The 27,907-nt window shown below is 40.1% G+C and overlaps 2 protein-coding genes across 5 annotated transcripts in view; one reads left to right on the top strand and one right to left on the bottom strand.

The window, feature by feature from the left end:
- Positions 1 to 27,907, bottom strand: part of knstrn (kinetochore localized astrin (SPAG5) binding protein) — a 37,522-nt gene that overhangs the window by 5,053 nt on the left and 4,562 nt on the right. Inside the window, exons 1-5 of one of the 4 annotated variants that reach the window (XM_072264857.1) lie at positions 7,787 to 7,871; positions 5,952 to 6,112; positions 5,134 to 5,293; positions 2,424 to 2,471; positions 1,492 to 1,591 (exon numbers count right to left, since the gene is read on the bottom strand). In XM_072264857.1, coding sequence (XP_072120958.1) covers positions 1,492 to 1,591; positions 2,424 to 2,471; positions 5,134 to 5,293; positions 5,952 to 6,045 — 402 coding nt within the window. In that variant the 5' untranslated portion in view covers positions 6,046 to 6,112; positions 7,787 to 7,871. Of the gene's footprint in view, positions 1 to 1,491; positions 1,592 to 2,423; positions 2,472 to 5,133; positions 5,294 to 5,951; positions 6,113 to 6,477; positions 6,499 to 7,315; positions 7,411 to 7,786; positions 7,872 to 27,907 lie in introns of those variants that run through there. The other 3 variants (XM_072264875.1, XM_072264883.1, XM_072264865.1) reach the window with 3 other exon arrangements.
- knl1 (kinetochore scaffold 1) overlaps positions 8,190 to 27,907 on the top strand; it is a 76,088-nt gene continuing 56,370 nt past the window's right edge. Inside the window, exons 1-8 of the mRNA XM_072264842.1 lie at positions 8,190 to 8,259; positions 9,918 to 9,961; positions 12,820 to 12,862; positions 15,642 to 15,701; positions 16,128 to 16,195; positions 17,611 to 17,711; positions 17,863 to 17,905; positions 26,819 to 26,850. Of these exons, the coding sequence (XP_072120943.1) occupies positions 9,927 to 9,961; positions 12,820 to 12,862; positions 15,642 to 15,701; positions 16,128 to 16,195; positions 17,611 to 17,711; positions 17,863 to 17,905; positions 26,819 to 26,850 (382 nt within the window). The 5' untranslated portion in view covers positions 8,190 to 8,259; positions 9,918 to 9,926. The remainder of the gene's footprint in view (positions 8,260 to 9,917; positions 9,962 to 12,819; positions 12,863 to 15,641; positions 15,702 to 16,127; positions 16,196 to 17,610; positions 17,712 to 17,862; positions 17,906 to 26,818; positions 26,851 to 27,907) is intronic.

Here is a 27,907-nt window from a genome sequence, read left to right as displayed (position 1 = left end):
CTTCTCTTCTCATGGCTCTTTTTCCTTTTCAAGGTGGCTGGAGTCCTGTTGGCATCTGTGATCCACAGCAACCGCTCAGACTGCAGTTTCTCACGGCTCGTGGGTTCTCGCCCTTGGATTCGCCATGTGGCCTGGAGTTTTGATATCTCCAGGTGTGACCTGAAAGACATGCGCCCTTTGGATGCAGCCCCATGGACGACCCAATTCCTTGCCAATGTCACTGACCGAAGATTGAAATATTGGGACAGCAAGTGCTTTATACTGCTGTCAAAGGAAGGCCCCTGCACTCAAGTGATTACTCTCTCTCTCCCTCTCTCTCGATGGTGAGTGAGCATCTGTTGGTTTTCGAGTTGGGGAACTCGGACAACCGATGCGGCAGATTATAACATTGAGCTGCTGGTCTCCCCTTGTTGTTGCAGGGGCGATAGCTCTCTCCCCCTCGCTAATGAGAGAGAAGGAGGGTCTGTTTGAGATGTCAGTGTTGGGATGGACAGTAGTTTTTGATAGACTCTAGATCATGGCCCCCATGGGGTTGCTTGCATGGTGGGTGGGAGGGAGGTGTTGCTTTTGCTGGAGCAAGATGAGTTGGGGTGGGGGAGGGCTTTGGGGTTCCTAATTTTTTCTGTCATTCATTCTTCGAGGTTTTTTCCCTGTTTCGTGGATGTCTATGAAGAGCAAGAATTTCAGTTTGTATACTGTATCACTCTCTTTACAGGCCCCTATTCCTCCTCCTCTAGGTTCCAGTTCACCTTCAATTTCAATCCACCTCATTCTTCTAACTCACTTAATAACCTTGTAATCACACGTCTGCTTATTTTCCTCACCATATGCCAAAATCATCATCATGCTATTTTCACTTTCTGACTGGTCTGTTCTTATGCCAGAATGGCCAGTGGCCAGTGAAGAAGACCGAGATAAAGGAGTGGCAAGGATGAGGAGAGACATATTGATAGAACAGATTGACAGTGTGCAAGGCCAAGAGTGAGGACTATGTGGGAGAATAAGGTGAGAATTGGAGGAGGCTGTAAGATAGAGGTACCAATTCATCTTCCCACTATCTATACTCTGCAGGTAAGGGTGCAAGTTTCAGGTTTACTTTACAATCTGGACATAATTTGTTTCTTATAGAATGTTATTGGTAAATGGGCAATTCTGGGAAAAATTTGGGATTTTAAGAAATGTCTCAAAACTGTTGTCCTCAGGTGGGAAACGGTGACCTATTAACCTGATTTTATGGCACATGGATGTGCAAATATCATGTAGGTAGACAAAGTTCTCTTCACATCTCTCCCATTAAAAGCAATCTATTATTTTGAAGGTTTGTTTTGTACAACAGTCTTTGATATTGTTCATCACAGTACTTTGATGGCTTCTAAAAGTGATTAAATCCAAAACAACATAAATTTGATAACTAAAGGAAAATTAATAATTGCTTATTAGTGCTTCATGATTAAAGTGGGAATAAATGTGCCAACTGGCAGAAAACCTTACCTTGGCTAACTTTAGTTCCTGCTTTAATTGCTGCTGGGAAACTTCTAATAGCTGATTTTGGTCCCTTAACTCTGCTTCAACCACTTTCAGGGCCATGTAGCTGAGGAAAACGGCAGAGTGAGGAACAGTTCTTTCACTTGCAGTTCAATGGCCAAGGAACAAGTGCAGATATTTATGCTCATGTTGCACTGATTCATGATGTTCATGGGAGCAAACCCTTTGAGTGTGCACAAGTTGGTGATAATCTTCTAAAAAATTATTTTACATACCATTGTAATTTTGAGCAGAGATTATCACTGATTGATGAATTAGTGATAATAATTATGGATTTTCAGGAAAAAGGGTGTCATGTCCTTATTTTTATTTATATTTGTTTTACTATTAACAAAAAAATGAGAGATTGAAATAAAAAACATTTTAGAAAACATCATAAATTATTAGCCTTTTAAAAAACAGTTGAAAAATATCTCTAATAGTACTGTTATTGTAACCACTACTCACTAGACAAATTTTGATGTGCATGCCAGGTTTGCAACAATTTCAAATGTAAGCCGATGTGTCCTGTGAAACTATCTCACTGCTCTTGAGTTGTAAAAAGAATCATTTGTAGCTTCCTTTGGCAGCAAATACAATCATTATGTATATTTTTATTGTGGGTGGAGTTTAAAGAACAAAACAAAACAAAATTTTTTGCATGTGCCTTAGGTTCACCACCACATGCCCACTTCCTTAGGAATTTGATTTTACTTCTGACAAAGCAGGTGGTGAGAACAGTTTATCCATAAATACCCAGAGTTATGGATAGAAGAAAAACATTGCCCAAGAAGGCACAGACCAAAACTCTCTAGACTCCTCTTCCACATGTGTAGTACTATAGTTATATTCCATTTCTTGGATTTACTGTTCAAATTGATTAACAGCCAAAAACTCACTTCTCCATGTCAGCACGAGTCATTCTTGATAATGAAGGCATTTTCTTTCTGGAAATAAAAACAGACTGTTAGACATACCTCCACATGTTCACACTACTACTATTCCCATATTTTTTTGTGATCCAATTGACCTTGAGAACTGGCTGCTATGATTGTCTCAAGAGATGGAGTGGTCTCCAAATAACAATTAGGTCTAAGGCCCCAACTTTAAAAGCCCATTGATTATAAACATCCACAACCAGAGACATTTACCAGTAAATTAGAAAAAAATCAGTTAACTTTGTGTTCAAGATAGATAACCCTATTAAACTGCAGTGATGTTTGGTACTACAAAGACCAACCATCACTGACAAAAAGCTGTGGGTTCAGATGTGTCTATGAACCAACAGCTCTCCATGGAACTGCCATATGAGAAGTATTATTTCTCTAGCCTAATCACTATAATTTATTTCAACCACAAATGACAAGTATGTCACAGCTAGTAATATTTAAAACAAACATCAAAACTTCATAACTATGGTAATGCTGTAATAGGCAAAGAATAAACAAAGTGAAAAGGAAATGTTGTATTTACACAGATATGCATTCACTTAAAAATTACAGCATTCATGCGTTGACTTTGACCCACAGCTAAATGTTAGCAGAATTGTTTCATATTTATTTCTTGCTTTCACAAGTACTTCTGCATGTCAAAAAGTTGGCAAGAGCCAGTTATACAGCACAGAAGCAGGACTTTTGGACCAACTCATTCATGCTAAAGTTGTTAACCTGAGTTGGTCCTATTTCCCTATATTTGAGTCATATTCCTCTAAATTCTATTGTCTCACTTCGAATTTATTGTAAGCGCCCGCAAGAAAATTAATGACAAGGTTGCACATGGTGACATCTATGTACTTTGATAATAAATTTACTTTTAACTTTTTTTGAAACCTTTCTTATATACTTGTCTAAATATCTCCTAATTCCCATATTCTCAATATCCTGTGTGAAAGAAGTTGCTCTTCAGATTTTCTTTAAATCTTTCTCATCAGGGTAGCCTCTGACCTGATGGTATGAATATCGACCCCGCCCCCATCCTCTATTCCCCAGTGTGACCTTCTACCTCTTCTCACCTACCTGTCACTTCCCCTTGGGCCCCCCTTTCCTTCCTTATGGTCCATTCGCCTCTCCTATTAGATCCCTTCTTCCAAGCTTTGACCTTTCCCACCTGCCTGGCTTTACCCATCACTTTCCAGTGACTCTCCTTCCCTTCCCCCCACCTTTTTTATTCTGCTGTCTTCCCCCTTCCTTCTCAGTCCTGAAAAGGGTCTCAGCCCAAAACATTGACTATCTATTCATTGCCAAAGATGCTGCCTGACCTGCTGAGTTCCTTCAGCATTGTGTGTGTTGCTTTAGATTTCCAGCATCTGCAGACTTTCTCATGTTTATGATTTGATATGCCCGCTAATTTTTAGATTCCCTTACAATGGGAAGACTGTGATCGTTCTCTGCATGGATGAATACAACAGTCTTGACTTATCCTTATAGTTCAAGCCCTCCATCCCAGTGACAGCCTCATGAGTCTTTTCTGCACCTTTTCCAACTTAATGACACCCTTCCTATGCCAAGAGGACCACAGATTTCCAGGTGCAGTTTCAGTCTTTTGTAGTTAAGTTCCAACTATTGTACTCAATGTACTGACCAATGAAGGCAAACCACATGCCTTAATCATCCAATCTTTCTATGCCTCTACTTTGGGAGCATCTCAGTGTTGAATGTGGTGGCATGTATGTACTCTGATAATAAATTTTAATTTGAACTATGTACCTTCACCACTAGGTTCCTGTTCTACAATGCACTGCAAGTTCTGCCCCCGTTTAACTTACCCAAGTGCAGTTCACACTTGCCAAAGTTAAATCCTACTTGTCATTTTCAGCCCACTTCCCAAGTTGGTCGAGAGCCCCTTGTAAAAGCAGATAATACATTTCACTCCCTACTATACCACCAAATTTGGTGAGGTCTGCAAACGTATTAACAACATCATCACCCAAATTTATTTATTTATTTCCAATATTTTTATTGATATTATGTAAGTTGCATGAATACAAATGCAAAATTCAAAAGGATAAAATAATACGAATTACATTACATTTAAATCACAGTAATATGATCACAGTATCCCATATTCCAAATCAATCATATAGAAAGATTGAATTATGAAATGAAATAATTGTATTTTATTAAAAAGATCTACCCCCACTATCAAAATGAGGTGGTTGGTAAAAAAAAAGAAAAATACCTTACCATGTAATATTATAATAATGGCACAGATTCATACTTTAATAACAGTTCAAAGATTGTGAAAATAATTCAGAAAAGGGCCAAATTTTTAATATAGATGTCAAAACAGCAAACTACTGGTCACAGTAATCTGAAAAACAATCCTCTAATACTATCTACTTCTATCAAGCCAGTTTTACATCCAGTTGGTTAGCTCGGTCGGGTTTACCCGATCCAACCTTTCAGAACATACTACGTGAGACTTTGTTTATAGTCTTGCTGAAGTCCAAGTAACCCTAATCTACCAGAGCTAACTCAGAGTTAATACCAAGTTGACCATGTAAAATCTTTCAAATGAAGATATTTTTTAAAAAAAAGCTTGTATTTGGATAGGCAGAGTCATGCACTTACTGATTTACCTTATTGATTCAGATGATGGGGTGATTTTTACCTTTTATTTAATGCAACATTCCCTTGTTTTGAAGTTGCTTCAAAACTGACTGCACTTGAAGTTTTTTGTGAAAAGTTAAATGTCCGAGGTAAATCTTTCTCCGGTGCCAGTACTGGGTTGGCATGGAAACGTTTTGCTGAAGGTTGTAAATGATCACTTTCTAGGACAGAAAAATGGAACACTGAGGTTATTAAACAAATGTAAAGCAAACCAGCACCCCAGAAGTTGAAAATTTTCATCCAGAACTTTACACATCAAGCTGAATTAACCTGGTCATCTACCCATTGCACCCAACCCCTCCAATGATCACTGGCCTATACAATTCCTGATCCATCAGTGTCCTGTTCAAACTGCTCTGTGGCTTATCCCTCCTCCTCCTCTTGCTCCAATAACTTGGTCCAGCATTTGAAATTCCCTGACTAAAAGACTTCACCGGAGCCATTGTCCAATAACTACATAATTAATTGAGCGTTCAACTACCTTTTGCCCCTTAGCAAAATCCTCGTGGCTTTGTTGTTTCTAGTCAATGTTTTCCAATTATGCTTCTATAATTGAACTCACCAAATAAATACAAGACACCATAAATTGTGATGCAAAGATAGGCATACACTTAAGAACTATTAGTGAAGAGTTATTTACAGTGTGCAGCCTCAGTGTCGTACAATAATGGAAGAAGTGCACAAAATGAAGGTTTCTTTGAGACAGAATGAAGTAAATTGATTCCTGGGCAGAAATGGATCTGACACATGCAAAATTCAAATGCTTTTGAACAATTCAACCCTTAACTATATTTGCACATTATCTTGTAGCTAGATTACCTGCTTTCAGCGCCCTGCCAGTGGAAGCCTGCAGCTGAGACAGGGCAGTACGTGTCTCTTTTGGTCGGTAAACAGGTAATTTAGATCTCCGCATCTTTTCCGACAGATTTGCTGCGAATTTGTCCGCAAGTCAAACTTATAGTGCAAACCTTTAATAACCCCTAGGAGACAAATGAGGGCTTTAAAAAAATCATTGCAAACTAACAAATATGTACAATGGATGATATCAAGTCAAGTTTATTGTCATTTCGACCATAAGCTGCTGGTACAGTACACAGTAAAAACGAAACAACGTTCCTCCAGGACCTTGGTGCTACATGAAACAACACAAAACTACACTAGGCTATGTGAGACAGCACAAGGCTACAGTAGACTACGTAAAACAAACATAAAAACTGCACACAGGCCTGCACAGGACACAAAACAGTGCACAAAACAGTGCAGGGCAGCACAATAATTAATAAACAAGTATTTAATTTTTAATTATTAAAAAATAATAAACAAGGCACAGTAGAGGTCAAATTACAATATAATAATAAATGATGTAGATGTCAGTCTAGACTCTGAGTATTGAGGAGTCTGACGGCTTGGGGGAAGAAACTGTTGCACAGTCTGGTCGTGAGGGCCTGGATGCTTCGGTACCTTCTGCCAGATGGCAGGAGGGAGAAGAGTTTGTGTGAGGGGTGCATGGGGTCCTTCACCATACTGTTAGCTTTGTGGGTGCAGCAAATAATATTAAATAAAGATTTAAGAAACGCCGTTTCTGAAAATCTGAATTCAAAACAGAAAAGGCTGGAAGCTCAGCAAGTTACACAACTGTGGAAAGATAAACTATTTTTGGCCAAAAACCATCTGTCAGTTCTGTTCTGCTAAAGGATCTTTGTTCCTTAATCTTATCTTTGCTTCTCTTTCCACAAAGACTTGCATGTACCTCCTTCAATCTCATTTGGTCCCATCAATGAGGCCTCCTCTACATCAGCAAGACCAAATGTAAACTAGGCAACCACTTTACAGATACCTATGCTCTTTCTGTAATCACAAACCTAAGGCATTTCAATTCCACTCGGACCTGTTGCTCTTCAGCCTTCTCCACTTTTTGGATGAGGCCAAATGCAAACAAGTAACACCCCACACACCTCACATTCTACCTGGGCAGTATACGACTCAATGATATAAAACATTAATTTTCCAATTTCAAATAACACACAAACAGTATGTTCCTTGCTCTCTTCTGATTCACCTAGATTCTCTCTCCTCCTTTTCCACCCAACCATCTCTAAATCCCAGTTATCCAGTTTAATTACCCCTCCGCCCACATGGTTCTATCTGCATATCACCTACATCATAAATATTGAGTATCTTACCAAATAAACTTTTCTTAGGCTTCGAAACGAGTACAGGGATTGATTTTAACCCACATTTCGATGACAACCTCTACCACCTTTATCAGGGATGATGTCTGGGCATGTCTTGTCTGCTGGTCTTTACTTCATTAATCTTAGTTACCCTAATCTCTTTCCTTATCCATTTCTACTCATCATCCACCATCACTTAAAATCATCCCTTCCTCCCCATATCTATCTGCCCTTCACCTTCTCAACTGTTGCTGCTATCTCTTTATAAAAGCCATCTATTCTTTACAGTCTCAATCCTGATGCAAAGTCTTGACCGGAAACATCGACCACCTGACCCGCTGAGATTTTCCAGCAGTTTATTTTGTAGCTACGGAGATCAAACCCACACCACACCTCACCCAATTTACGGTTCTCCTCAGGACGGACGCCGCAACAACGCCTTCTCCCTTCCCTCCCCTCTCCTACCCTTCCCGGACAGACCTAACAACAGCCTCCTCCATTAACAGGCCGCACCACTGCACGACACAACTTCAAAATCTCTCCTCAGACCTGCCGCCACAATTCAAGCACTGACCCGCCTCTACAGTGACTTCACTTCCCTTTGACACTCGCAATGAATTCTCTCTTGAAAATCCCTACTCTTTCTGAGGCGATTTCCCCTTTTAACTATGTAATCTTTGCTTTGAAGAAGCAAATTGAGGGGGAAAAAATCCACAAGGATCAATTAGACACACCGACCTTCCGACAACGAACCATAGTACGCATGCGTAACAGGACTACCGGCAACCATCCCCCAACGCAGGGCGCCGGCAACGCTCCCAACACGCATGCGCAACCAACGGAAAGGCGGTTGAATTTAAATTCTAAATGTGAGCAGCTGCGGCTTGATTGGTGGTGGCGGCCGCCCTAGCGTTTGCTTTTGTTGTTGGGGACTGACTACGGGCACTGTTCAGGTAACGAAGGCAATAATTTTCAACGTAGTGGTTGTCATGAGTTGGTCGATCTTAGTCTATGCTGAGGGGTGATTGCACGCGTTCTTTCTCTCTGTCACTGCCGCCCACAGAATGTCGGATCCAGCCTTATTCCAGTCAGCGCTGCTGATTGAAAACCGAAGAAGTGTACCTCCAAATACATTCCTTCCTCTGATAGCTTGTCGGTGAGGAGTCCATCCTCCTCCTCCCTCACTTTGGTGGCTGCGATTTGTGGAATTGTGGATGGTGAAGAAGGCTGTCAAAGGATGAGGTAGAATATAGATCACTTACAGATATAGGCAGAGAAATTATTTAATCCATGTAAAGAAGAGGTGAAATTTAAAGGGAAAATAATAGTTAATGGTAAGGCATTTAATTGCATTGGACTTGATCCTCAGGGATCTAAATCCGTAAATCCCTATAAGTGGTCATATAAATATGGTGGCAAAGAAAGTATATGGCATGCTTAACTTTCATTGGTCATAGCACTGAGTATGTAAGTTAGGAAGTCATGTTGCAGCTATACAAAACTTTGGTTAGGTCATACTTGTGCAATTTTGGTTACCCCCATTATAGGAAGGATGTGGAGGTGTTGAAAAGGATACAGAAGAGATTTACCAGGGTGCTGTCCGGATTAGATGGTATCAGGGCAACACTTGCAATATTGAAGCATAGAAGGCTATGGACCAGGTGCTAGTAAATGGCATTAGTATTGATGAGGACTTGATAGTTGCTATGGATATGGAGTGCTGGACTCAATGGGCAATGAATGACCTAAATTGTGGAAAAACACCAGGTTTCATTGAATGGGAAACATGTATTAGTTTTTTTGATAAATGGTTAATTTCTATTAAACAAAATCCAAAACAAGAATTTGAGATGTTGTTGAATTCTGTAAGAAGTGGTAATTACTGTGCCGGACAAAAGGAAAAGGGTTAACACCTGCAAACCTAAACACAGGTAGTCTTTCCTAGAATATCTTTACTTTTGAAAATTTGCCCTTGTCTGTAACTGTTGCACTGAGTGCTGCTTATTAATAAATACTATTTTTTATTGGAGTGATGTTGAGTATCACAGCCTCGACACAACATTGGTCTACTTATGTTGTCTGGTGCTCTGGTTTCTAGTGAACTGTGTAGTAATGCTGAATACAAAATAACAATATCAAATCCATGCCAAATCTGCAACATATTTCTGCAGAGCTCATCTATTGAGAATAGAGCTAGTTACTTCACCAGTGATTTATACTGTTGGCACTTCTAATTTTTAAAAAGGAAAACAAGTTGTATTTGTATAGCCCTTCTTCTATACTGGACAAGTGCACTAAACTAGTGAAGAAAATACTCTGAAGTAGGGCTTAAACGCAGAGCTTTTTAAATTCTGAAATGAGCCTAGTACCATTGTAGAATAATTTTTCAGTAATCCTACTGGAATCTTGATTAAATAATTAAAAGGGCAACGTCCGGAGTTGTTACAGCAGGTTCAAAATTGAACAAATTCGTAACTTGTGTTTTTTCTGTTGAGATTTTAGTTCTTGTTCTTCACTTTTGGAATGTTATCCAACATAGTTTCTTCAGCTCATTTGTAGTATTCTGAGCCATATATTTCATACTAATTAGTTTTTTCCTTGTTCTCTGTAGGCTTAAACCATGGATGAAAACTGTTTTTTATTACCAGAGACCAAGTATGTATATCTGTAATATCCTTCACCTTTATTCACTCTCCCATTCTGTGTTGTGTGTGCCAGTGAGTGCTTAAAGGTTTTATGCCTCTTTTGCTATAAGTAATAAAATTAAAATATTAATGAGGTTCTTGTGTTCTAGTTGTGGAAACTGATGGGACTTCACCCTCAGTGTTTCCCCCATCTTTGGCTATATTTCACTTATTTTTCTTTCACTTATATTTCTCTCACTTGGTATGGTGAATAACTGCAACTGTTGTGCCAATTGTTCATGCAGTTCACACAAAATAGAAACCAAGATCCCTCAAAAACTTCTGTTTGGCAAAGGTGCCAATTTCAAATGATTTTGTAAGACACCTAACAATATGTTTTTCAAAAATGATGTGGTGTACAGTACTATACAATATTATTATCATCTTCCAATACTTTTATAACTCTGAAAGTTCGATCCTTGGACAGCCAATGCATTTACATTCTCTTGCAACAGAATTCAGCCTTTTTCCAGTTAGGAGCCTTGTAAATGAGCTGTCTTCTGTTCACAATAATAATATAAAGTAAGTGTTTATATGAAAGAAAAGAAAACAGTTACATTTTAATGCATCTCGGCATTTGCTATGACACATTATTGGGCAACAGTCCTTACTTAGAGCCTGTTAAATGTTCTTATTCGCAATGGAAGATTGTGACTTTTAACCTTATCTCTGTGTGTTTCACTTTTTTATTTATTATATGTTCCTATTTGAAATAAAGGAGGAGATTGGTAGCTCGGGTTGGCTGCTTGTTTCTAGGGTTGTTTGCTGAGCTTGGAGGTTAGGTTGTAGATGTTTCATCACTAATGTGTAATTGAGTGTTGTTTCTGACCAGTGCTCGTGTTTATATTGGTCCAACTCATTGTTCTGATTGGTTGGCTGTTGTAACGATCCTATGCATCTGTGGGATTGAAGCCGAGGAACCAACGACCGATAACCAGTGGAGATCACTCAGCTATTCGGTTGGCGGGACCCAGCGGAGACTAGAAGCCAGCAGGACAGCTAACCAATCAGAACAACGAGTTGGACCAATACAAATGTGAGCACTCAGCAGAAGCAGCATTCAATTGCGCATTGATGATGTCACCTTGAATGCTGAAAAAACGCTTGCGACATAACCTCCAGGCTTGGTAATCACATCTGTCAAATGTGATTAGCGTATTTCCTCCAATGGTTTTTCATTTTCAATATGTTTAGTCAGTACCAGGATGATACAAGGTTTTATTCCCTTTTCATGTTCCTCAGTCTTCCATAGCTCTATAGAGCATCCAGTCTTGGTCTTGTGACTATTGCTGTGCTGTCTGACTGCCCCTAAAGGCAACTAAATTTGACCTTGCCTAAAAAGCCCCCATCTCATTTGCATTTATGATGCCACTCCTATAGAATATAATGGAAGTTGTTCTGAATGTTCTGTCTTATTTTTATTTAACTTTTGCATTGTATGTTTACCACAAATCCACTATTCAACTGTTTAAAAATCCAAATATTTTAGCATCTGGCTCACCAAATAATGCTTACTGCCCTTCATCTCCATTCACCCGAGCCTTGTTCCCTTAATTCCTTTCAACTTGCCTGGTTCAATGGAAAATTTATTATTGCACCATGTAATGTCTTACTAAAAATTAAAATGTCAGGATATTATAGAAATAACATCCAATAGCAATAACATCAATCTAGCGGTACTGAGTCCTGAGCATGTCAGATTATTGGCATTTTAACTGTTTTTGATCACAAGGCTGCCTATTTTACCACCTCGTCTTTGGACTCCATCCTTCAGTTAGTCAAAAAACTTTATGATGTTGCCTTCTTCATTCTTCTGGTCCAAAAGGGTACATCAAATACTGGTATTTCAGAAAGTACCTGCTCTATCATCCTTGTCTTAACTCAACTTGACAACTTTTTGCTGTCTCATTTCATTGTTTTTAAAAGCCTTATTTTCTTTGTGTTCTTGTACTGCCTTGCAACTCAAAGCACCCTATTTTCAAATACCTTCCCCTTCTATCCGTTCACTTTAAATCTATCCTCTATGCCTCCATTAGCCAGCCATGCTTCAGTTGGGATAAGCATATAGTGGTAAGACTTGTGACTAGATACCTTTCAGGTGCTACATCTGTGATCATTCTACCTACTTAACTTTAAACAACTCTTCAGCCCTGGGCTGTGATCCTGTAACAACTAACCAAACATGAACCTCTTTAGGCTTCACTGTCCTGACACTTAATGTCATGACTGGCCATTATCCTGTGACATTTCTGGAGAAATTTGAGGTGTTAAAGGAAGGGTTCATCAGTAGTCAAGGCAAAAGAATACTCATTAAAAAGAGCATTAGCAAGTGTAGATGTGTAGAAGAGTCATGGAGTTGCATATCTGTAGATCTCTGAAGATAATTGTTCAGGTAAATGTAATGGTTAAGAATGCAACAACATTTGTGTAAATGTAACAGGCTGTGTTAGAACTATATAAAATGTTAGTTAGATTGTTGGTACTGTGAAAATTCCAGTCAGCTCATTGCAGAAAGAATGTGATAATATGAATGGATGCACAGCAAATTTTAAAGTTTTCTGACAGGTTGAAGCTCAGTGTTGAGGAAAAGTAGTTTATAATTGATTAGGGTGAGCAGAAATGTGCCTTTAAGACTTGTATGATCCCAGTGCATCTATTGTCATTGAGATTTTGTATGTAATTCAGTCTTTCCTTAGTAAATTAAATGCAGTATAAAACAATAAGCATTTTTGTGCATCCTTTTTACAATATAGCTTTGCCAATCTGTATTATGTTGTAGTAGTAGTAGAAATTGTATGTGTGTTGGTCTCATATATCTTGCTTTTCCAGTGCTGACGTTATAGAAGAGAAATGCAAAAGGAGACAGTCTGGAGTAAGTTTATGTTAATTGTTCTCACATGACATAATTGCCATTTTCATTCAAACACTTTGTTACTATAATGTCATTTTAAAAATTGTATAGTATGGTGTAACAAACAAGTCAAAATTAGGTTTGTATAAATTAAATTATAATTAATGTTGAAAATTCATTTTTAAAAAATTTGTGATAAAAAGGTATTGTACCCCTCCATTTAATTCTTGCAATTCTTCTTCTCATCAATTTTCTTTGCCAGTTAATGTGTTAGGGAGATAACTTTCACAAGGGTGCTTAAGTCTTCAATATTAATGTGTGCTCTTTAATGGTATGCAACAATAGTCAGCTGAATTGCAAGGGGTAGATGTGAGTGCTTATAATTTGTATCAGTGCCTAGTTTTCTTTCTTGTAGTTGTACAGTGTAATATGTTATAAATTTTGTTTGAGCCTGGTAAATAAATTGGTTTATTATTATAAACATGTACTATGCCATGAAAATTATGCTTCAGTGTGTTAAACTTGTTTTATCTGTGATGCTATAGTGTATACACGAAAAGAACCTTTAGATCAGGAGACGGAGGAATTGAAATGTGTGCAGAGGGAGCTAAATAGAGAAAATCAAGGTGGCTAAAGAGGAATACAGAACAAGATTGGGCAGAGTAGCTCATGGGAGGTGTGGAAAGACGTGAAAACCATCACTGGCTTCAATCAGCCTAGCAGTAGAACCTCTGAATGCAACTGTGAATGGGCTAATGAGTTAAACCAATTCTTTAATAGGTTTGACAATTGCCCTCCTGTTCACCCCTCCTCAGCTCACCAGTCCAGGTGTCGAGGCACCCAATGCTCCCTCAGCACCAATGACACAACTCCTCCCCCACCCCCCACCCGGTTCAACACATGGATGAACAACATTGGCTACCACTGTTTACATCCCCTCCTTGCCCTGCACCTATCATCGACAACCTCTACATATGAACTATCGTCCTGATCTTCACCTGCCCCAGCCCCCACCTTCCACCAACCTCCCAGTGAACATGGACTTGCCTTCACTACTGAGCAGGTGAGAAGGGCTCTGGGGACACTCAGACACGGCAAAGCATTGGGATCAGATGGAGTGAACCCCAAGGTCCTGAAGGAGTGTGTTGAGCAGTTGTGTGAAGTTCAGCACATTTTAAATCTGAGTCTCAGCCTGAAAAGGGTCCTGCCTGTCTGGAAAATACACAGTCCCAGTACCCAAGAAGGGCCAACCAAAACTCTTGAATGACTACCATCCAGTGGTCCTGATCTAGCACATCATAAAGATGTTTAGAGAGGCCGGTTCGGGCTCACCTCCAGCCCCTAGTCAGCTCAGCCCTCAGTCCCCCGATGTTTGCCTACCAGGAGCACATTGGAGTTGACGATGCTGTCATCTACCGTCTGAACAGACTCCCATTTGGATAATCAGGGCAGCACTGTGAGGATCAAGTTGCTTGATTTCTCAAATGCCTTCGGTACCATACAGTCCTCATTGCTGGGGGAAAAGCTTCATTCAATGCAGGTTGGCACTTCCATTGTATCCTGGATAATGGACTTTCTGATTGGCAGACCACAGTTTGTGCATCTTCAGAGCTGTATGTCAGACATGACTATAAACAGCACTGGGGCCCCAGAGTATTGGTTCCCTTCCTATTTACTCTGTATACCTCAGAGTTTAGATATAACACTGAGTCTTATCATCTGCAGAAATTCTCTGATAAGTGCAATAGACAGGTGTATAGACAGGGAGGACAGGAGGCTGAATACAGGGCCCTGGTGGAGGACTTTGTCAAATGACTCATCTGCAGCTCAACATTAGTAAGACACAGGAGATGGTGATGGACTTTAGGAAGACTAAGCCTGTACTGTTCCCTGTTACTATTGATGGTGAGGATATGAATGTGAGGACCTACAAGTACCTGAAGGTGCGCCTGAATGACAGACTTGTGTGGAGCACCACAGAGGCTATATACAAGAAAGGCCAGAGTCACCTCAACTTCCTGAGGAGACTGGGGTCTTTTGGGGTTTGCAGGCCTCTCTTTCACATGTTATACCAGTCTATTGTTGCCAGTACAATATTCTATGTGGTAGTGTGCTGGGGTGATGCCAGCAGGGTCAATAAACTGATTAGAAAGACTCTGGTTCAGTTATAGGAGTCAAACTAGACACACTGGAGGCTGTGGTAGAAGAAAGGACCCTACGGAAAATCCTGGCAATTCTGGACAATGTCTCTCACCTTCTGCATGCCACCCTGGCTGAACAGAAGAGCACTTTTAGTAATAGATTAAGCCAACTGCGCTGCTATGAGGTTAATCTTATCCTTGGACATTAAGCTCTATAATGAGTCAATCTATAGCCAGAGCAATGATGACCCCCTCCTGTTATGTTTGAGATAATTTATTTTTTTATTCTTTCTTTCTTCTCTTCAAATATGTGTATATCTGTTGCCCTTGTAATGCTACTGCAACATTGTAATTTCTTTTGGAATCAATAGCCTATCTATAGTCAGAACTTCCAGTCATGAACATCTGCAAGCATTCACTTGTGCAGGTTGAGTTTTGATGTCCAGCATAAATTCTCAGTTCTTCTGGTTGTCAATTCTCAATTGCACCAAGTTAAATTGTTTCTACAATTAATGAGCACTATTGTGTTAAAAAGCTTAAGGCAACATTTCTTCAAAATGCTGAACTTTGAATATAATGTTATATTTGGCAAATATTAATCTATGCTGTTTGTATTTATTGTTAATCTCCTTCCTGCCATCTCTCCCAACCTTTCCAAGATATTAAAGTCTTCAAGGAGTCCACTTAGAACTCTGAAAGAAATTGATACCAACGAAAAGGTAACTCAAATTTTTGAAGAAACATTTGCAAACAAAATCCTGAAAAAGTATTGAGCCTCTGAATTGTCAGTATGTTGTAGCTTTGGGTTAGGGATGGTTTAATAAATAAATTGAACATCGAGAAATGTATTGGCCCAATATGTATCAAGTAATTGATTGGTCCCAATCCCTAAAATTCTGGCAATGCTTAAATCTATCAGTAGTGACTAATGTACACGTTGAAGTTCAGATGCACTTGTGATTTATTGTTGGGCAATAGGTATAGAATGACATTTAGAAAAAAGTAACTGTTTTTGGTGATATTTATTTTACAATAAGAATGAGGATAATGTTTAAGACTACCTAGTTGATGTGCTAATAATCAACTCAAGGAAGGAGTGTTGCAAACCTGGAAATTTGATCAATTTTCTATTTGTTCTGTTTGAGATGGAGCCAGTGAGTAAACTTCGTAGGAGTTCTCGAAGAGTCAGTTTTGCAGATACTAAGGAAGTTAAGTAAGTAGAAAATATACTTTCATTTGCAGTAGCTTAACTTGACCTGGGGAGAGTGTTGGAATGTACTTCCAGTGCTCCTGTTGCAGTTTCACAAGTTTTGTCCTAAAACTAATTTTGATATTGAGTGGGTAGAAATGGGGAGGGAGAGATGTACCCATTTTCTATTATAAAATTTGTAACCTTCAGATTGAACTTTTGTGAATTGATCATACAAATCATAAAACATAAAATACTGTAATCATTAGAGTTGGGTGCTATCTGTAGGTAGTGAATCAGTTACAATTTTAAAGTTAGTTTCTTCGATTTTCTGTCTGATTTCCAACCTGTGTATTATATATATTGATTGAGAAATGCTGTATCAATCTACAGATAACTGGATTCATAGTAGGAGTAGGAGCTTTATTTATAACTCCCAGTGATGCATGTTGAGACAGTGATTAGTAAAGTGTTTAGGATGTTGGTATTCACTAGGGTATAAGAGTAGGGAAGTTGACTTGAACCAAGATAAAACTCTGCAGAGGTCATTACTTCAGCAATACATCATATTCAAGGAGATGTTCAAGAAGGACATGGAGGCCCTGAGAGGGTGCTGTAAGGATCATTCAGAATGGTTGGAATATTGAGACATTTCAGTTTCAGGGTAATACTGTTATTTTTGGAGCAAAGAAGGTTTAGTAGAAATTTGAAGATGTGTAAAGATTGTAATTGATTTAGTTGGGTAAGCAGAAGAGAAGCTGTTCCATTTGAGTCAAGGACTAAGAAGTGGAATGATTTGAATTGGGTGAAAACAAGTTTTTTTTTGATGGTTAGGGTCTTGGGTTGAAGCTAAAATGGATTATTTGGTACTTCTAGCTGAATGTGGTTGCATGGTCACAAAGAAATGCAACTTGCAAAGTGGTTAGAGATTTTTACTTTAATCTGCTTGAGTGCCCAGTTAATGAGGAACTATGTAACCAGAATAGGTTTGATTGTGTATCAGAATTAAATAATCTTATTTAATTTCCTATTGAAACTCTGATTTTCTCTCTACTCAGAGTCAATCTTCTGTTTATAAAATCTCAGATGTATAGATCTTTTGGTTCTGGAATTCCATTGTGGCATGAGCTTCTTGCAAGCAGGAAGCCTACATTTGTTTTTCCAAAGTCATTGAGGCTTCTTATTGATTCGAGGAAGATGTGAAGTGTAAGCTTTTCCAAGATGACTATAAGGTCTCACTAGACTGAAGTCATTCACGTTCATTTAATGATCCATTTGTATAGCATTCTTATTATGAAACTACATTGAGAACAGCTGTAAGCACTGAAAGAATTTTTTTTTCTTTTTCAGAAAAGAATTAAGGAGCCAGATATTGAATGCAAAGATTAGTTTTGTATGTTATTTTCCTGATTTTTGGATGTCTTTTTCTTTTTTTTCAGGGAGTTTGTGACAGATAAAATGATAATACAAGATAATATGGAAAACGATGAAGCTATTTGCACATTAGAATGCAGACAAAACATCGAGATTCTTAATTCAAGTATGTGAGTTTTTAATTATAGGAGTTCAGGAAAAATGGAAAAACATCGTGTTCTATTTGAATATGAAATTAAATGATGTTTTCTTTCAAATTGTTGAAATTAAACATTTTGTTTTCATTTGTAATCATTTTATGTATTTTAAACTTTTAGGAATAAGCAGCCAAAAAGAGAATCAGCAACAAGAGTTGGAAAGGTAGAGTATTAATTTTTATTCATTCAGAGGATGTGAATACCCTTAGTGAAGCAAAGTTTGTTGACAATCTGGCACTAGGCAAGAGAGGATGAACTGTTTTCTTGAGCTATTGAAATTAATCTGTTGACAGTGATCTCAAGTTGTAAGTTTAAAATATTGCAAAAGATGGATAATGTAGTGTTCATGGTTTAATGGACAATAGAGAAATCTGATGGCAGAGGGGAAGAAGCTGTACTTAAATCGTTGAGTGGTCCTCTTCAGGCTTCTGTGCCTCCTCCCTGATGGTAGTAGGTGAAGAGGGCATGTCCTGAATGGTGAGGGTCTTTAATGATAAATGCCTATCTTCGATAGGCATGCTCTCTAATATAGGCAGCATTCTGGTGAATTTCCTCTGCACCGTCTCTAAAGGTTCCATATCCTTCCTATAATGAGATGGGCAGAATTGAACACGATATTCCAAGTGTGGATTAATCAGTGTTTTAGAGCTGCGACATTACCTCACTGCTATTGAATTCAGTACCCTGACTAATGAAGGCCATCGTGGCATACGCTGTCTTAACCACCTTATCAACTTGGACTGCAAATTTTGGGAATCTATGAATGTGAACCCAAGGTGCCCCTTTTCTTCCACAGTGTTAAGAATCCTGCTATTAACCTTGTATTCTGCCTTTAGATTTGATCTTCCAGAGTGAATCATTTCATACTTTCCCAAACTGAACTCCATCTGCCACTTCTTAGCCCTATCAATGTACCATTGAAATTTACAACACCACTCTACACAACCCACCACACGAACCTTGTTATCGTCAAACTTACTAAACCACCCTTTCACTTCCTCAAGTATGTCATTTATGAAAATTGCAGAGAGCAGAGGTCTCAGAACTGATCCCTGTGGAACGTCACTGGTCACTGACCTCCAGGCAGAATACTCTCCATCTACTACCACTCTCTGCCTTCTGTAGGCAAGTCATTTCTGAATCCACGTAGCCAGGTTCTGGATCCAGTGTCTCGACTTTCGGAACGAGCCTACCCTTCCCTCTCCTGATGGTCACCCAGTTACCTGTGTCCTGCACCTTTGATGTAACTACTTCCCAGTATCTCTTGTCAATCCACCCCTAAGCCTTCAGAATGATCTGCAGTTCATTCAGCTCCTGCTCCCTAATTTTGACTGTAAGAAGTTGCAGCTGGATGCACTTCTTGCAGGTGTAGTTGTCAGGGACACTGGAGGTCTCCCTGTCTTTCCACATCCTGCAAGAGGAGCACTCTACTGTCCTAACTGTATAACAAGAAAGAAAACTCTAGCCTCCACCTCCCCTTGCCTAAGCCTTTGAGCCAGAGCCTCAAGTTTCCCACTCTAAGGCTCATTATGAGAATGAAAAGGCAATTGAAAAGGGAGGAAGTCATGAAGACAGAATATAGGGAACTGGGTAATAAGCTTGTTATTTAGTAGTGAAGGGATGGTGTTGAACGCTGAGTCGTAATTGATAAACAGCAGTCCGATATATGCTTTGCTGTTGCCTAGGTGCTCCACAGCCGAGTGGAGAACCAGTGAGATTGCATCTGCTATAGATCTGTTGCGGTAGTAGGTAACAAGCTGGAGTTAATTCCAGCATGACCAACTTCTTAAAGTACTTCAAAGTAGATGTGAGTGCTACCAGACGATAGCTTTTGAGGTAGCTTACTTTGCTCTTGAGCCACCAGTACAGTGCTGCCCTTTTGAAGCCGGCGGGAACATCAGACCACAGTAGTAAGGGGTGAATACGACCTTGAACATTAGCTAGTTGGTCGGCAACTAGCTAGAATTTTAGTACCCACCAGTTACACTGTTGGGGGCCTGATGCCTTGCAAAGGTTCTTCCTCTTGATGGATGTTGTGACATTTGCCTCCGAGATCACCAGATTCGTACAGGTGAAGTGCTATTCTCCCTTTCAAAGTGAGTATAAAAGGGATTGAGCTCAATGAGTGACGCACCACTGCCTTTTCTGCTGTTAGGTTTCACCTTGTAGGAAGGAATAACATGCTGACCCTGCATAGCTGTCATGCATCCGATTGTGTCTAACTTCATACAGGATTGTCTATTTGTTCTCTTGATGGCCTTCTGTAGGTGAAACCTGGATATTTGGATCGGCAGTCTTGAGCACCACAGATTTAGCCCTCGGTAGTCTATGAATTTCCTGGTTCATCCAGGGCTTCTGGTTTGGGAATGCTTGGTACATTTCAAAGGAACGTATCCATCCATGCAGGCCTCAATGAAGTCAATGATGGCTGTGGCATATTCATTCATTCAGATCTAAAGATTCAGATTGTGGACAGTTCCCAAAAGTAATGTCATGGAATCATCTAGGAATAAGCTATTCCTGCTATTAGTACAATTTGTTTACAGCAATAATAAGTGCTAATGAGGAAAATAATTTCACAAACACTTTTTTTAAGTGTCATCTCCTCTTGGAGGGCCCCCTTTGCTGCCCTCTCCACTCCTATTTATCCACTTGAAACTTTGATTTTTTTTAAAAAAACTTTTTTTTCATGGGAAGTTAGCTATGTATCATATGTGATAGGATTGATAGTACTATGTTACCAAATTAAAGATTAAACTCCAGCAAGTTGTGAGAATAACTTTTGTAATTTTTGAAGTTGCCTGGATGATACTAGAGCGATCGTTCTCAACCTTTTTGCCCTGGAGGAACCCTTGAAATAATTTTAAGGTCTCGGTGAAAGCCTGCGTAAAAAAAATTATTGTATCTATAGCTCGTACATTAGCGTCATCAGTAATTTGTAGATAGAATCTAAAAATAATTATCAATGCTCTTTTGAGTAGAGAATTAATTTTTAACTAACCTTTCTTGATAAAAACAGGTAGTTAAGCTTAGCTTACCTTTCTTGAAATTAATCTTTCTTTCCCTTTCATAAATTTTAAAAACTAGGGCAAACATAATACATTTCTGTTAAATAACTGGCTTAAGCCAAAATGGGAATTAATTTTTCTAAAGGTAGACTTGGTAGATAAAGTTTGTAAATTGATTTTAATTATAAGCTTTACTTGTTTGTTTTGAGATTCCAATAGTCATTTAAAATAATCAGCACTTTTGCATGTCATATGGCTGTGATTTGTAGTGAAGTGCCTTTTCAATTTTGCTGGAGCCATTGCTGCATTTGTAAGTTGTTTGCCACAGACGAGGCACAATGGAATAGGGGTTAATAAAATAGAAGAAAGAACGCCATAATAAATAACTAAACAAGAAAACTGCAAAAAATACAAAAACTTCACAATACAATTCACTTCTAACCTACACAATCCACCTTTTGCAACCTTTACAACAGCAAAGTGGCAGACCAACAGCAGAGTTGTGGTGAGAAAAAAGTCCTTCTTTAGAATGAAAATTTCCCTCCAATTTTCTACTGCACAGGTAGAGTTTGTTTGCTTCCATAAGTCAGTCAGCAGTGCGTAAGGGAAAGTTGGGGGAGGTAATTCGGGAGGGAGAGGCTGACGTCACAGCCCAAGTTGAGAGTCCATTCAATGCTCAGAAAACGCACTTCACTCTCCTCATCAGACTTCCGTCCTCCCCTCCGTGCAACACAGTGCTGATCATCAGCCTACCATCCTCCCCTCCGTGCAATACAGTGCTCTTCATCAGCCTACCGTCCTACCCTCCGTGCAATACAGTGCTCTTCATCAGCCTACCGTCCTACCCTCCGTGCAATACAGTGCTCTTCATCAGCCTACCGTCCTACCCTCCGTGCAATACAGTGCTCTTCATCAGCCTACCATCCTCCCCTCCGTGCAATACAGTGCTGATCATCAGCCTACCATCCTCCCCTCCGTGCAATACAGTGCTCTTCATCAGCCTACCGTCCTACCCTCCGTGCAATACAGTGCTCTTCATCAGCCTACCGTCCTACCCTCTGTGCAATACAGTGCTGATCATCAGCCTACCGTTCTACCCTCCGTGCAATACAGTGCTGATCATCAGCCTACCATCCTCCCCTCCGTGCAATACAGTGCTCTTCATCAGCCTACCATCCTCCCCTCCGTGCAATACAGTGCTCTTCATCAGCCTACCGTCCTACCCTCTGTGCAATACAGTGCTGATCATCAGCCTACCGTCCTACCCTCTGTGCAATACAGTGCTGATCATCAGCCTACCATCCTCCCCTCCGTGCAATACAGTGCTCTTCATCAGCCTACCATCCTCCCCTCCGTGCAATACAGTGCTCTTCATCAGCCTACCGTCCTACCCTCCGTGCAATACAGTGCTCTTCATCAGCCTACCGTCCTACCCTCCGTGCAATACAGTGCTCTTCATCAGCCTACCGTCCTACCCTCTGTGCAATACAGTGCTCTTCATCAGCCTACCGTCCTCCCCTCCGTGCAATACAGTGCTGATCATCAGCCTACCATCCTCCCCTCCGTGCAATACAGTGCTCTTCATCAGCCTACCGTCCTACCCTCTGTGCAATACAGTGCTCTTCATCAGCCTACCGTCCTACCCTCCGTGCAATACAGTGCTCTTCATCAGCCTACCGTCCTACCCTCTGTGCAATACAGTGCTCTTCATCAGCCTACCGTCCTACCCTCCGTGCAATACAGTGCTCTTCATCAGCCTACCGTCCTACCCTCTGTGCAATACAGTGCTCTTCATCAGCCTACCGTCCTACCCTCTGTGCAATACAGTGCTCTTCATCAGCCTACCGTCCTCCCCTCCGTGCAATACAGTGCTGATCATCAGCCTACCATCCTCCCCTCCGTGCAATACAGTGCTCTTCATCAGCCTACCGTCCTACCCTCTGTGCAATACAGTGCTCTTCATCAGCCTACCATCCTCCCCTCCGTGCAATACAGTGCTCTTCATCAGCCTACCGTCCTACCCTCTGTGCAATACAGTGCTGATCATCAGCCTACCATTCTCCCCTCCGTGCAATACAGTGCTCTTCATCAGCCTACCATCCTCCCCTCCGTGCAATACAGTGCTCTTCATCAGCCTACCGTCCTACCCTCCGTGCAATACAGTGCTCTTCATCAGCCTACCGTCCTACCCTCCGTGCAATACAGTGCTCTTCATCAGCCTACCATCCTCCCCTCCGTGCAATACAGTGCTGATCATCAGCCTACCATCCTCCCCTCCGTGCAATACAGTGCTCTTCATCAGCCTACCGTCCTACCCTCCGTGCAATACAGTGCTCTTCATCAGCCTACCGTCCTACCCTCTGTGCAATACAGTGCTGATCATCAGCCTACCGTCCTACCCTCCGTGCAATACAGTGCTCTTCATCAGCCTACCGTCCTCCCCTCCGTGCAATACAGTGCTCTTCATCAGCCTACCGTCCTACCCTCTGTGCAATACAGTGCTCTTCATCAGCCTACCGTCCTACCCTCTGTGCAATACAGTGCTCTTCATCAGCCTACCATCCTCCCCTCCGTGCAATACAGTGCTCTTCATCAGCCTACCATCCTCCCCTCCGTGCAATACAGTGCTGATCATCAGCCTACCATCCTCCCCTCCGTGCAATACAGTGCTCTTCATCAGCCTACCGTCCTACCCTCTGTGCAATACAGTGCTCTTCATCAGCCTACCGTCCTCCCCTCCGTGCAATACAGTGCTGATCATCAGCCTACCATCCTCCCCTCCGTGCAATACAGTGCTCTTCATCAGCCTACCGTCCTACCCTCCGTGCAATACAGTGCTCTTCATCAGCCTACCGTCCTACCCTCCGTGCAATACAGTGCTCTTCATCAGCCTACCGTCCTACCCTCTGTGCAATACAGTGCTCTTCATCAGCCTACCGTCCTACCCTCCGTGCAATACAGTGCTCTTCATCAGCCTACCGTCCTACCCTCTGTGCAATACAGTGCTCTTCATCAGCCTACCGTCCTACCCTCTGTGCAATACAGTGCTCTTCATCAGCCTACCGTCCTCCCCTCCGTGCAATACAGTGCTGATCATCAGCCTACCATCCTCCCCTCCGTGCAATACAGTGCTCTTCATCAGCCTACCGTCCTACCCTCTGTGCAATACAGTGCTCTTCATCAGCCTACCGTCCTACCCTCCGTGCAATACAGTGCTCTTCATCAGCCTACCGTCCTACCCTCCGTGCAATACAGTGCTCTTCATCAGCCTACCGTCCTACCCTCTGTGCAATACAGTGCTCTTCATCAGCCTACCGTCCTACCCTCTGTGCAATACAGCACTCACCAATTGTCAACAGCCTCCCCCATCTCGCATTAAAAACTGAATAAAAACGGTCCTACTGTGCACTGCTACACTGAGCGGAGAGACTTCTAACGAGATTGCGAACAGGTCTGCAGTCACTGCCCACCACTGCGAGCGCTAACATCACGCAAAGTTCAAAAAAGATGCTTTTTTTAAATCACGATTTCTCATGGAACCCAGGATGAGAAGCCCTGTACTAAGAGGCTTATGGCAAGCATCAGTACTGCAGATAACCAAGAATGCAATCTCTGTTAATGTCTATGTGCCAAATTAAGGAGTAAAGGTGAGTTAAGAGGTCAGGTGAAACGTCTGTAAATGGCCATACCAAAGTCAGCTGAAGATTTAAGGAAGTAGATGTGGTAAAAGGTGGGGTGAAAATTGTAAATCCAAATATTTTGCTAGGAAGAATAGAAAAACTTTGCTTACTGAGAGAGGAGTATCAGAGGGATCTTGTATGAAGGGATCTTGATGTACTGGGCCATAAAAAGGCAAACTTAATATGCATTTAAATTAAGCAATTGTTGGGAACAAACATTACAGCAACGTTTATTACAAGGGAGTTGGAATATTAAGGATATGCTGCTGTGCTTCTACATTGTTTAGTGAGACTACAACTGGAATACTGTGCAGATTTGTTCTTCAGAAATAAGGAAGAATATGTGTGGTTTGGAATGTGTGTGCAAAATCACTGACCTGTAAGGACAGTCTCAGCTAGATTTGCAGGAGTCTTGAATAATGAGAAGTGATGCCGTTGAAATAAGATTGTGTGAGTGCGTGATGTAATAGATATTCAGAGTAATTTGTTCTGTGTTTGGTGGGTGATATGTTTAGAACTAGTAAGGGGAGAATCGGGGAACGGATCAGCTATCTAGGACTCGAATAAATAGAAATTTCATTATTTGAAGTTTGATGTGCTGAAATTCTGTATTCTACAGTGGTAAAGTTATTCAGTGATTGAATATGTTCAAAACTGAGAGCAACTTTTTTTATGCGCTGTGGTAACTGAGGGATTTGGAGTTCAGGGAGGAAGGAGACAAGGTCAAAAGATGCCATCAGAATAGGCTTGGAGCCATATGACTGACACTTGCTTATTCTTTGTACTCTTAATTACTTGGTTAGGAAGGAGGAGGTGGAGCAACATACTGAAGAAATATGAAGTGCAAGGCACTGAAAGTGACCAAGAATGTAAGAATAAAATATTGTTCAGAGCTAGAAGGAATTGGGTCAGATGTGGAATTTAAGAGTTTAAGGTTCATGAGATGCAGGAACAGGCAAAAGTTGGATTATGATATAACTGAGGCCAGGCTCAAAGATGGGGAAGAATTCTCTGAACATTTATAGTTGGCAGGTTTTTTCAGTAAGGGTGAGGAAGAAGCTTTAAATCAAGTTTTGGCTGGACATATCAAAAGATACTGTTACAAATGGTTATTAAAGTAGTAAACGGTTAATGTATTTAATCAAAGACCAAATCTTTATACTTTGTCGCCAAACAATTGATACTAGAACGTACAATCATCACAGCGATATTTGATTCTGCGCTTCCCACTCCCTGGATTACAAATATTAAATATTACAAATAGTAAAAATTAGTAAATATTAAAAATCTAAATTATAAATGATAAATAGAAAATAGAAAAATGGAAAGTAAGGTAGTGCAAAAAAAACTGAGAGGCAGGACTGGATATTTGGAGGGTACGGTCCAGATCCAGGTCAGGATCCGTTCAGCAGTCTTATCACAGTTGAAAAGAAGCTGTTCCAAATCTGGCCGTACGAGTCTTCAAGCTCCTGAGCCTTCCCCCAGAGGGAAGAGGGACGAAAAGTGTGTTGGCTGGGTGGGTCGTGTCCTTGATTATCCTGGCAGCACTGCTCCGACAGTGTGCGGTGTAAAGTGAGTCCAAGGGCGGAAGATTGGTTTGTGTGATGTGCTGCGCCGTGTTCACAATCTTCTGCAGCTTCTTCCGGTCTTGGATAGGACAACTTCCATACCAGGTTGTGATGCACCCTAGAAGAATGCTTTCTATGGTGCATCCATAAAAATTAGGGTTTTAGGGGACAGGCCAAATTTCTTTAGTTTTCTCAGGAAGTAAAATCGATTGAAATTAAAGACCAATACCAAAGTTAAGTCAAGGACATTTATTACTTATTAACTGTTTTGTGTGCATCATAATTTGAAATTTAAAATTTGGGCGTTGGTTGAGAAGGTCTACAGGAAAAGATGAATATTCATGTGGTTTCTCTTTCTGGCTTGTATTCAGTATTGAAATAATTACAAAATGCTTGTGTGCAACAAGGTAATTTAGGTGTGCACTTAATTGTTGAGATAACGTTTGGTAATTTCCAAGGAACAAAAATTTAAGTGTCAAAACCTGTTGTGTTTGGAGCAATCTGTTTTGAGAGCTCTGAAGTTCAGTACTTTTAATATTTGGCCCAAAGCAAGTGCTATACAAATGACTCTTTCAAAATAGACCTGTTGTACAGTGGTATTTTTGAATGTTCCTGTATCTGCCTTTTTTTCCCCATCCCGGTGTTTGATTGTCTATCATGATCACAGCAATGAATAAACTGTAGTGAAAGTAATAGTGTAATTTTTCTTTATAAACTATTTTATTTACAATTGATGGTGAACAAATTTTAGTTTAAGTTTTTTTTAAAGTCTGGAAACATTAGTTAGAGCTAAAATTAAAACCTAGTTTTTATTTCACAGAGATGTGATAACACAGAAAAATTTGATTACTGGTGAGTAAAAAATATTCTCTTCTATTCTCCAGTTATCCTTTGTATTGTCTGCATTATTTTTGTTAAAATACCACATTTTTGAACAAATTATATGTTGTTTCTCATATAATAGAAAGTTATCCAGAACAGAAAAAGGCAATAGTGAGAAATAATAACTTGAATTTTCCTCTTTAATTTCCATTTTTAAACTGCCATTATTTCAAATTTTGTCCACTTTTGTGCTAGAAAGCTGGTAGCACTTAATGTCAAACATCCCCTTTGCTACCTTGTGATTCAAATTGGATTCATTGATCTGTTGAGTATCTTGAAATCCACTTGCCTACAAGACATCGTTTCTGTATTTGCAATAGGAATCAGTCTAACATTATATATTATATCTGTCTTTAACATATTCAGGGCTATGGCTTTGTTGTTCTAATTGCTTTTCAAAATAGTTCTTTATAGTAACTAACACAGAACTTTTATCTTTTTAAACAATTCTGGCATTTCTCTTTTCACCAAAATATTTTTCATCACTTAAATTATTAGCTCAGTTCTGTGAATACATAACCTAAGAACATTCCCAACATACTAAGCCTTTATTGTACTGTTGGAGATGCTTTTGAAGATGTGCTAAACTAAGGCCCATACAGGCATAAATTTGTCAAATTTGAAGGTGAAAGAACATGAGAAGTAGAAGCAGTAGGATGCCACCTGAGGGGAAAAAAGACTCTCAACAAATTTATCAAATATGATTATTGTTTCATAACTCTGTCTTGATTGCCCAGATTTATTATTTTCTCAAGTGCCCTGTTGTTATTACATTCTCACTTTCTACTAGTGTGAGTTTGGTGATTATTCCAGTCTCTGTTTAATGGTAACATACACAAAATACTGGAGGAACTCAGCAGGTCAGGAAGCGTCTATGGAAAATAATAAACAGTCGATGTTTCAGGCCGAGACCCTTCAAATGTTCAATGGTACCTATTATTTCAGCAATATCTTTGCACTAACAGATTGATGCACCTTAAAATCTTCTACTTAACCCTATTCTCTTCCCAGTTTCGCCATGCCATCA

This window comes from Mobula birostris, chromosome 1 (genome assembly GCF_030028105.1).
Source record: "Mobula birostris isolate sMobBir1 chromosome 1, sMobBir1.hap1, whole genome shotgun sequence".
Lineage (NCBI taxonomy): Eukaryota > Metazoa > Chordata > Chondrichthyes > Myliobatiformes > Myliobatidae > Mobula > Mobula birostris.
This window is presented reverse-complemented; position numbering and strand designations above follow the sequence as displayed.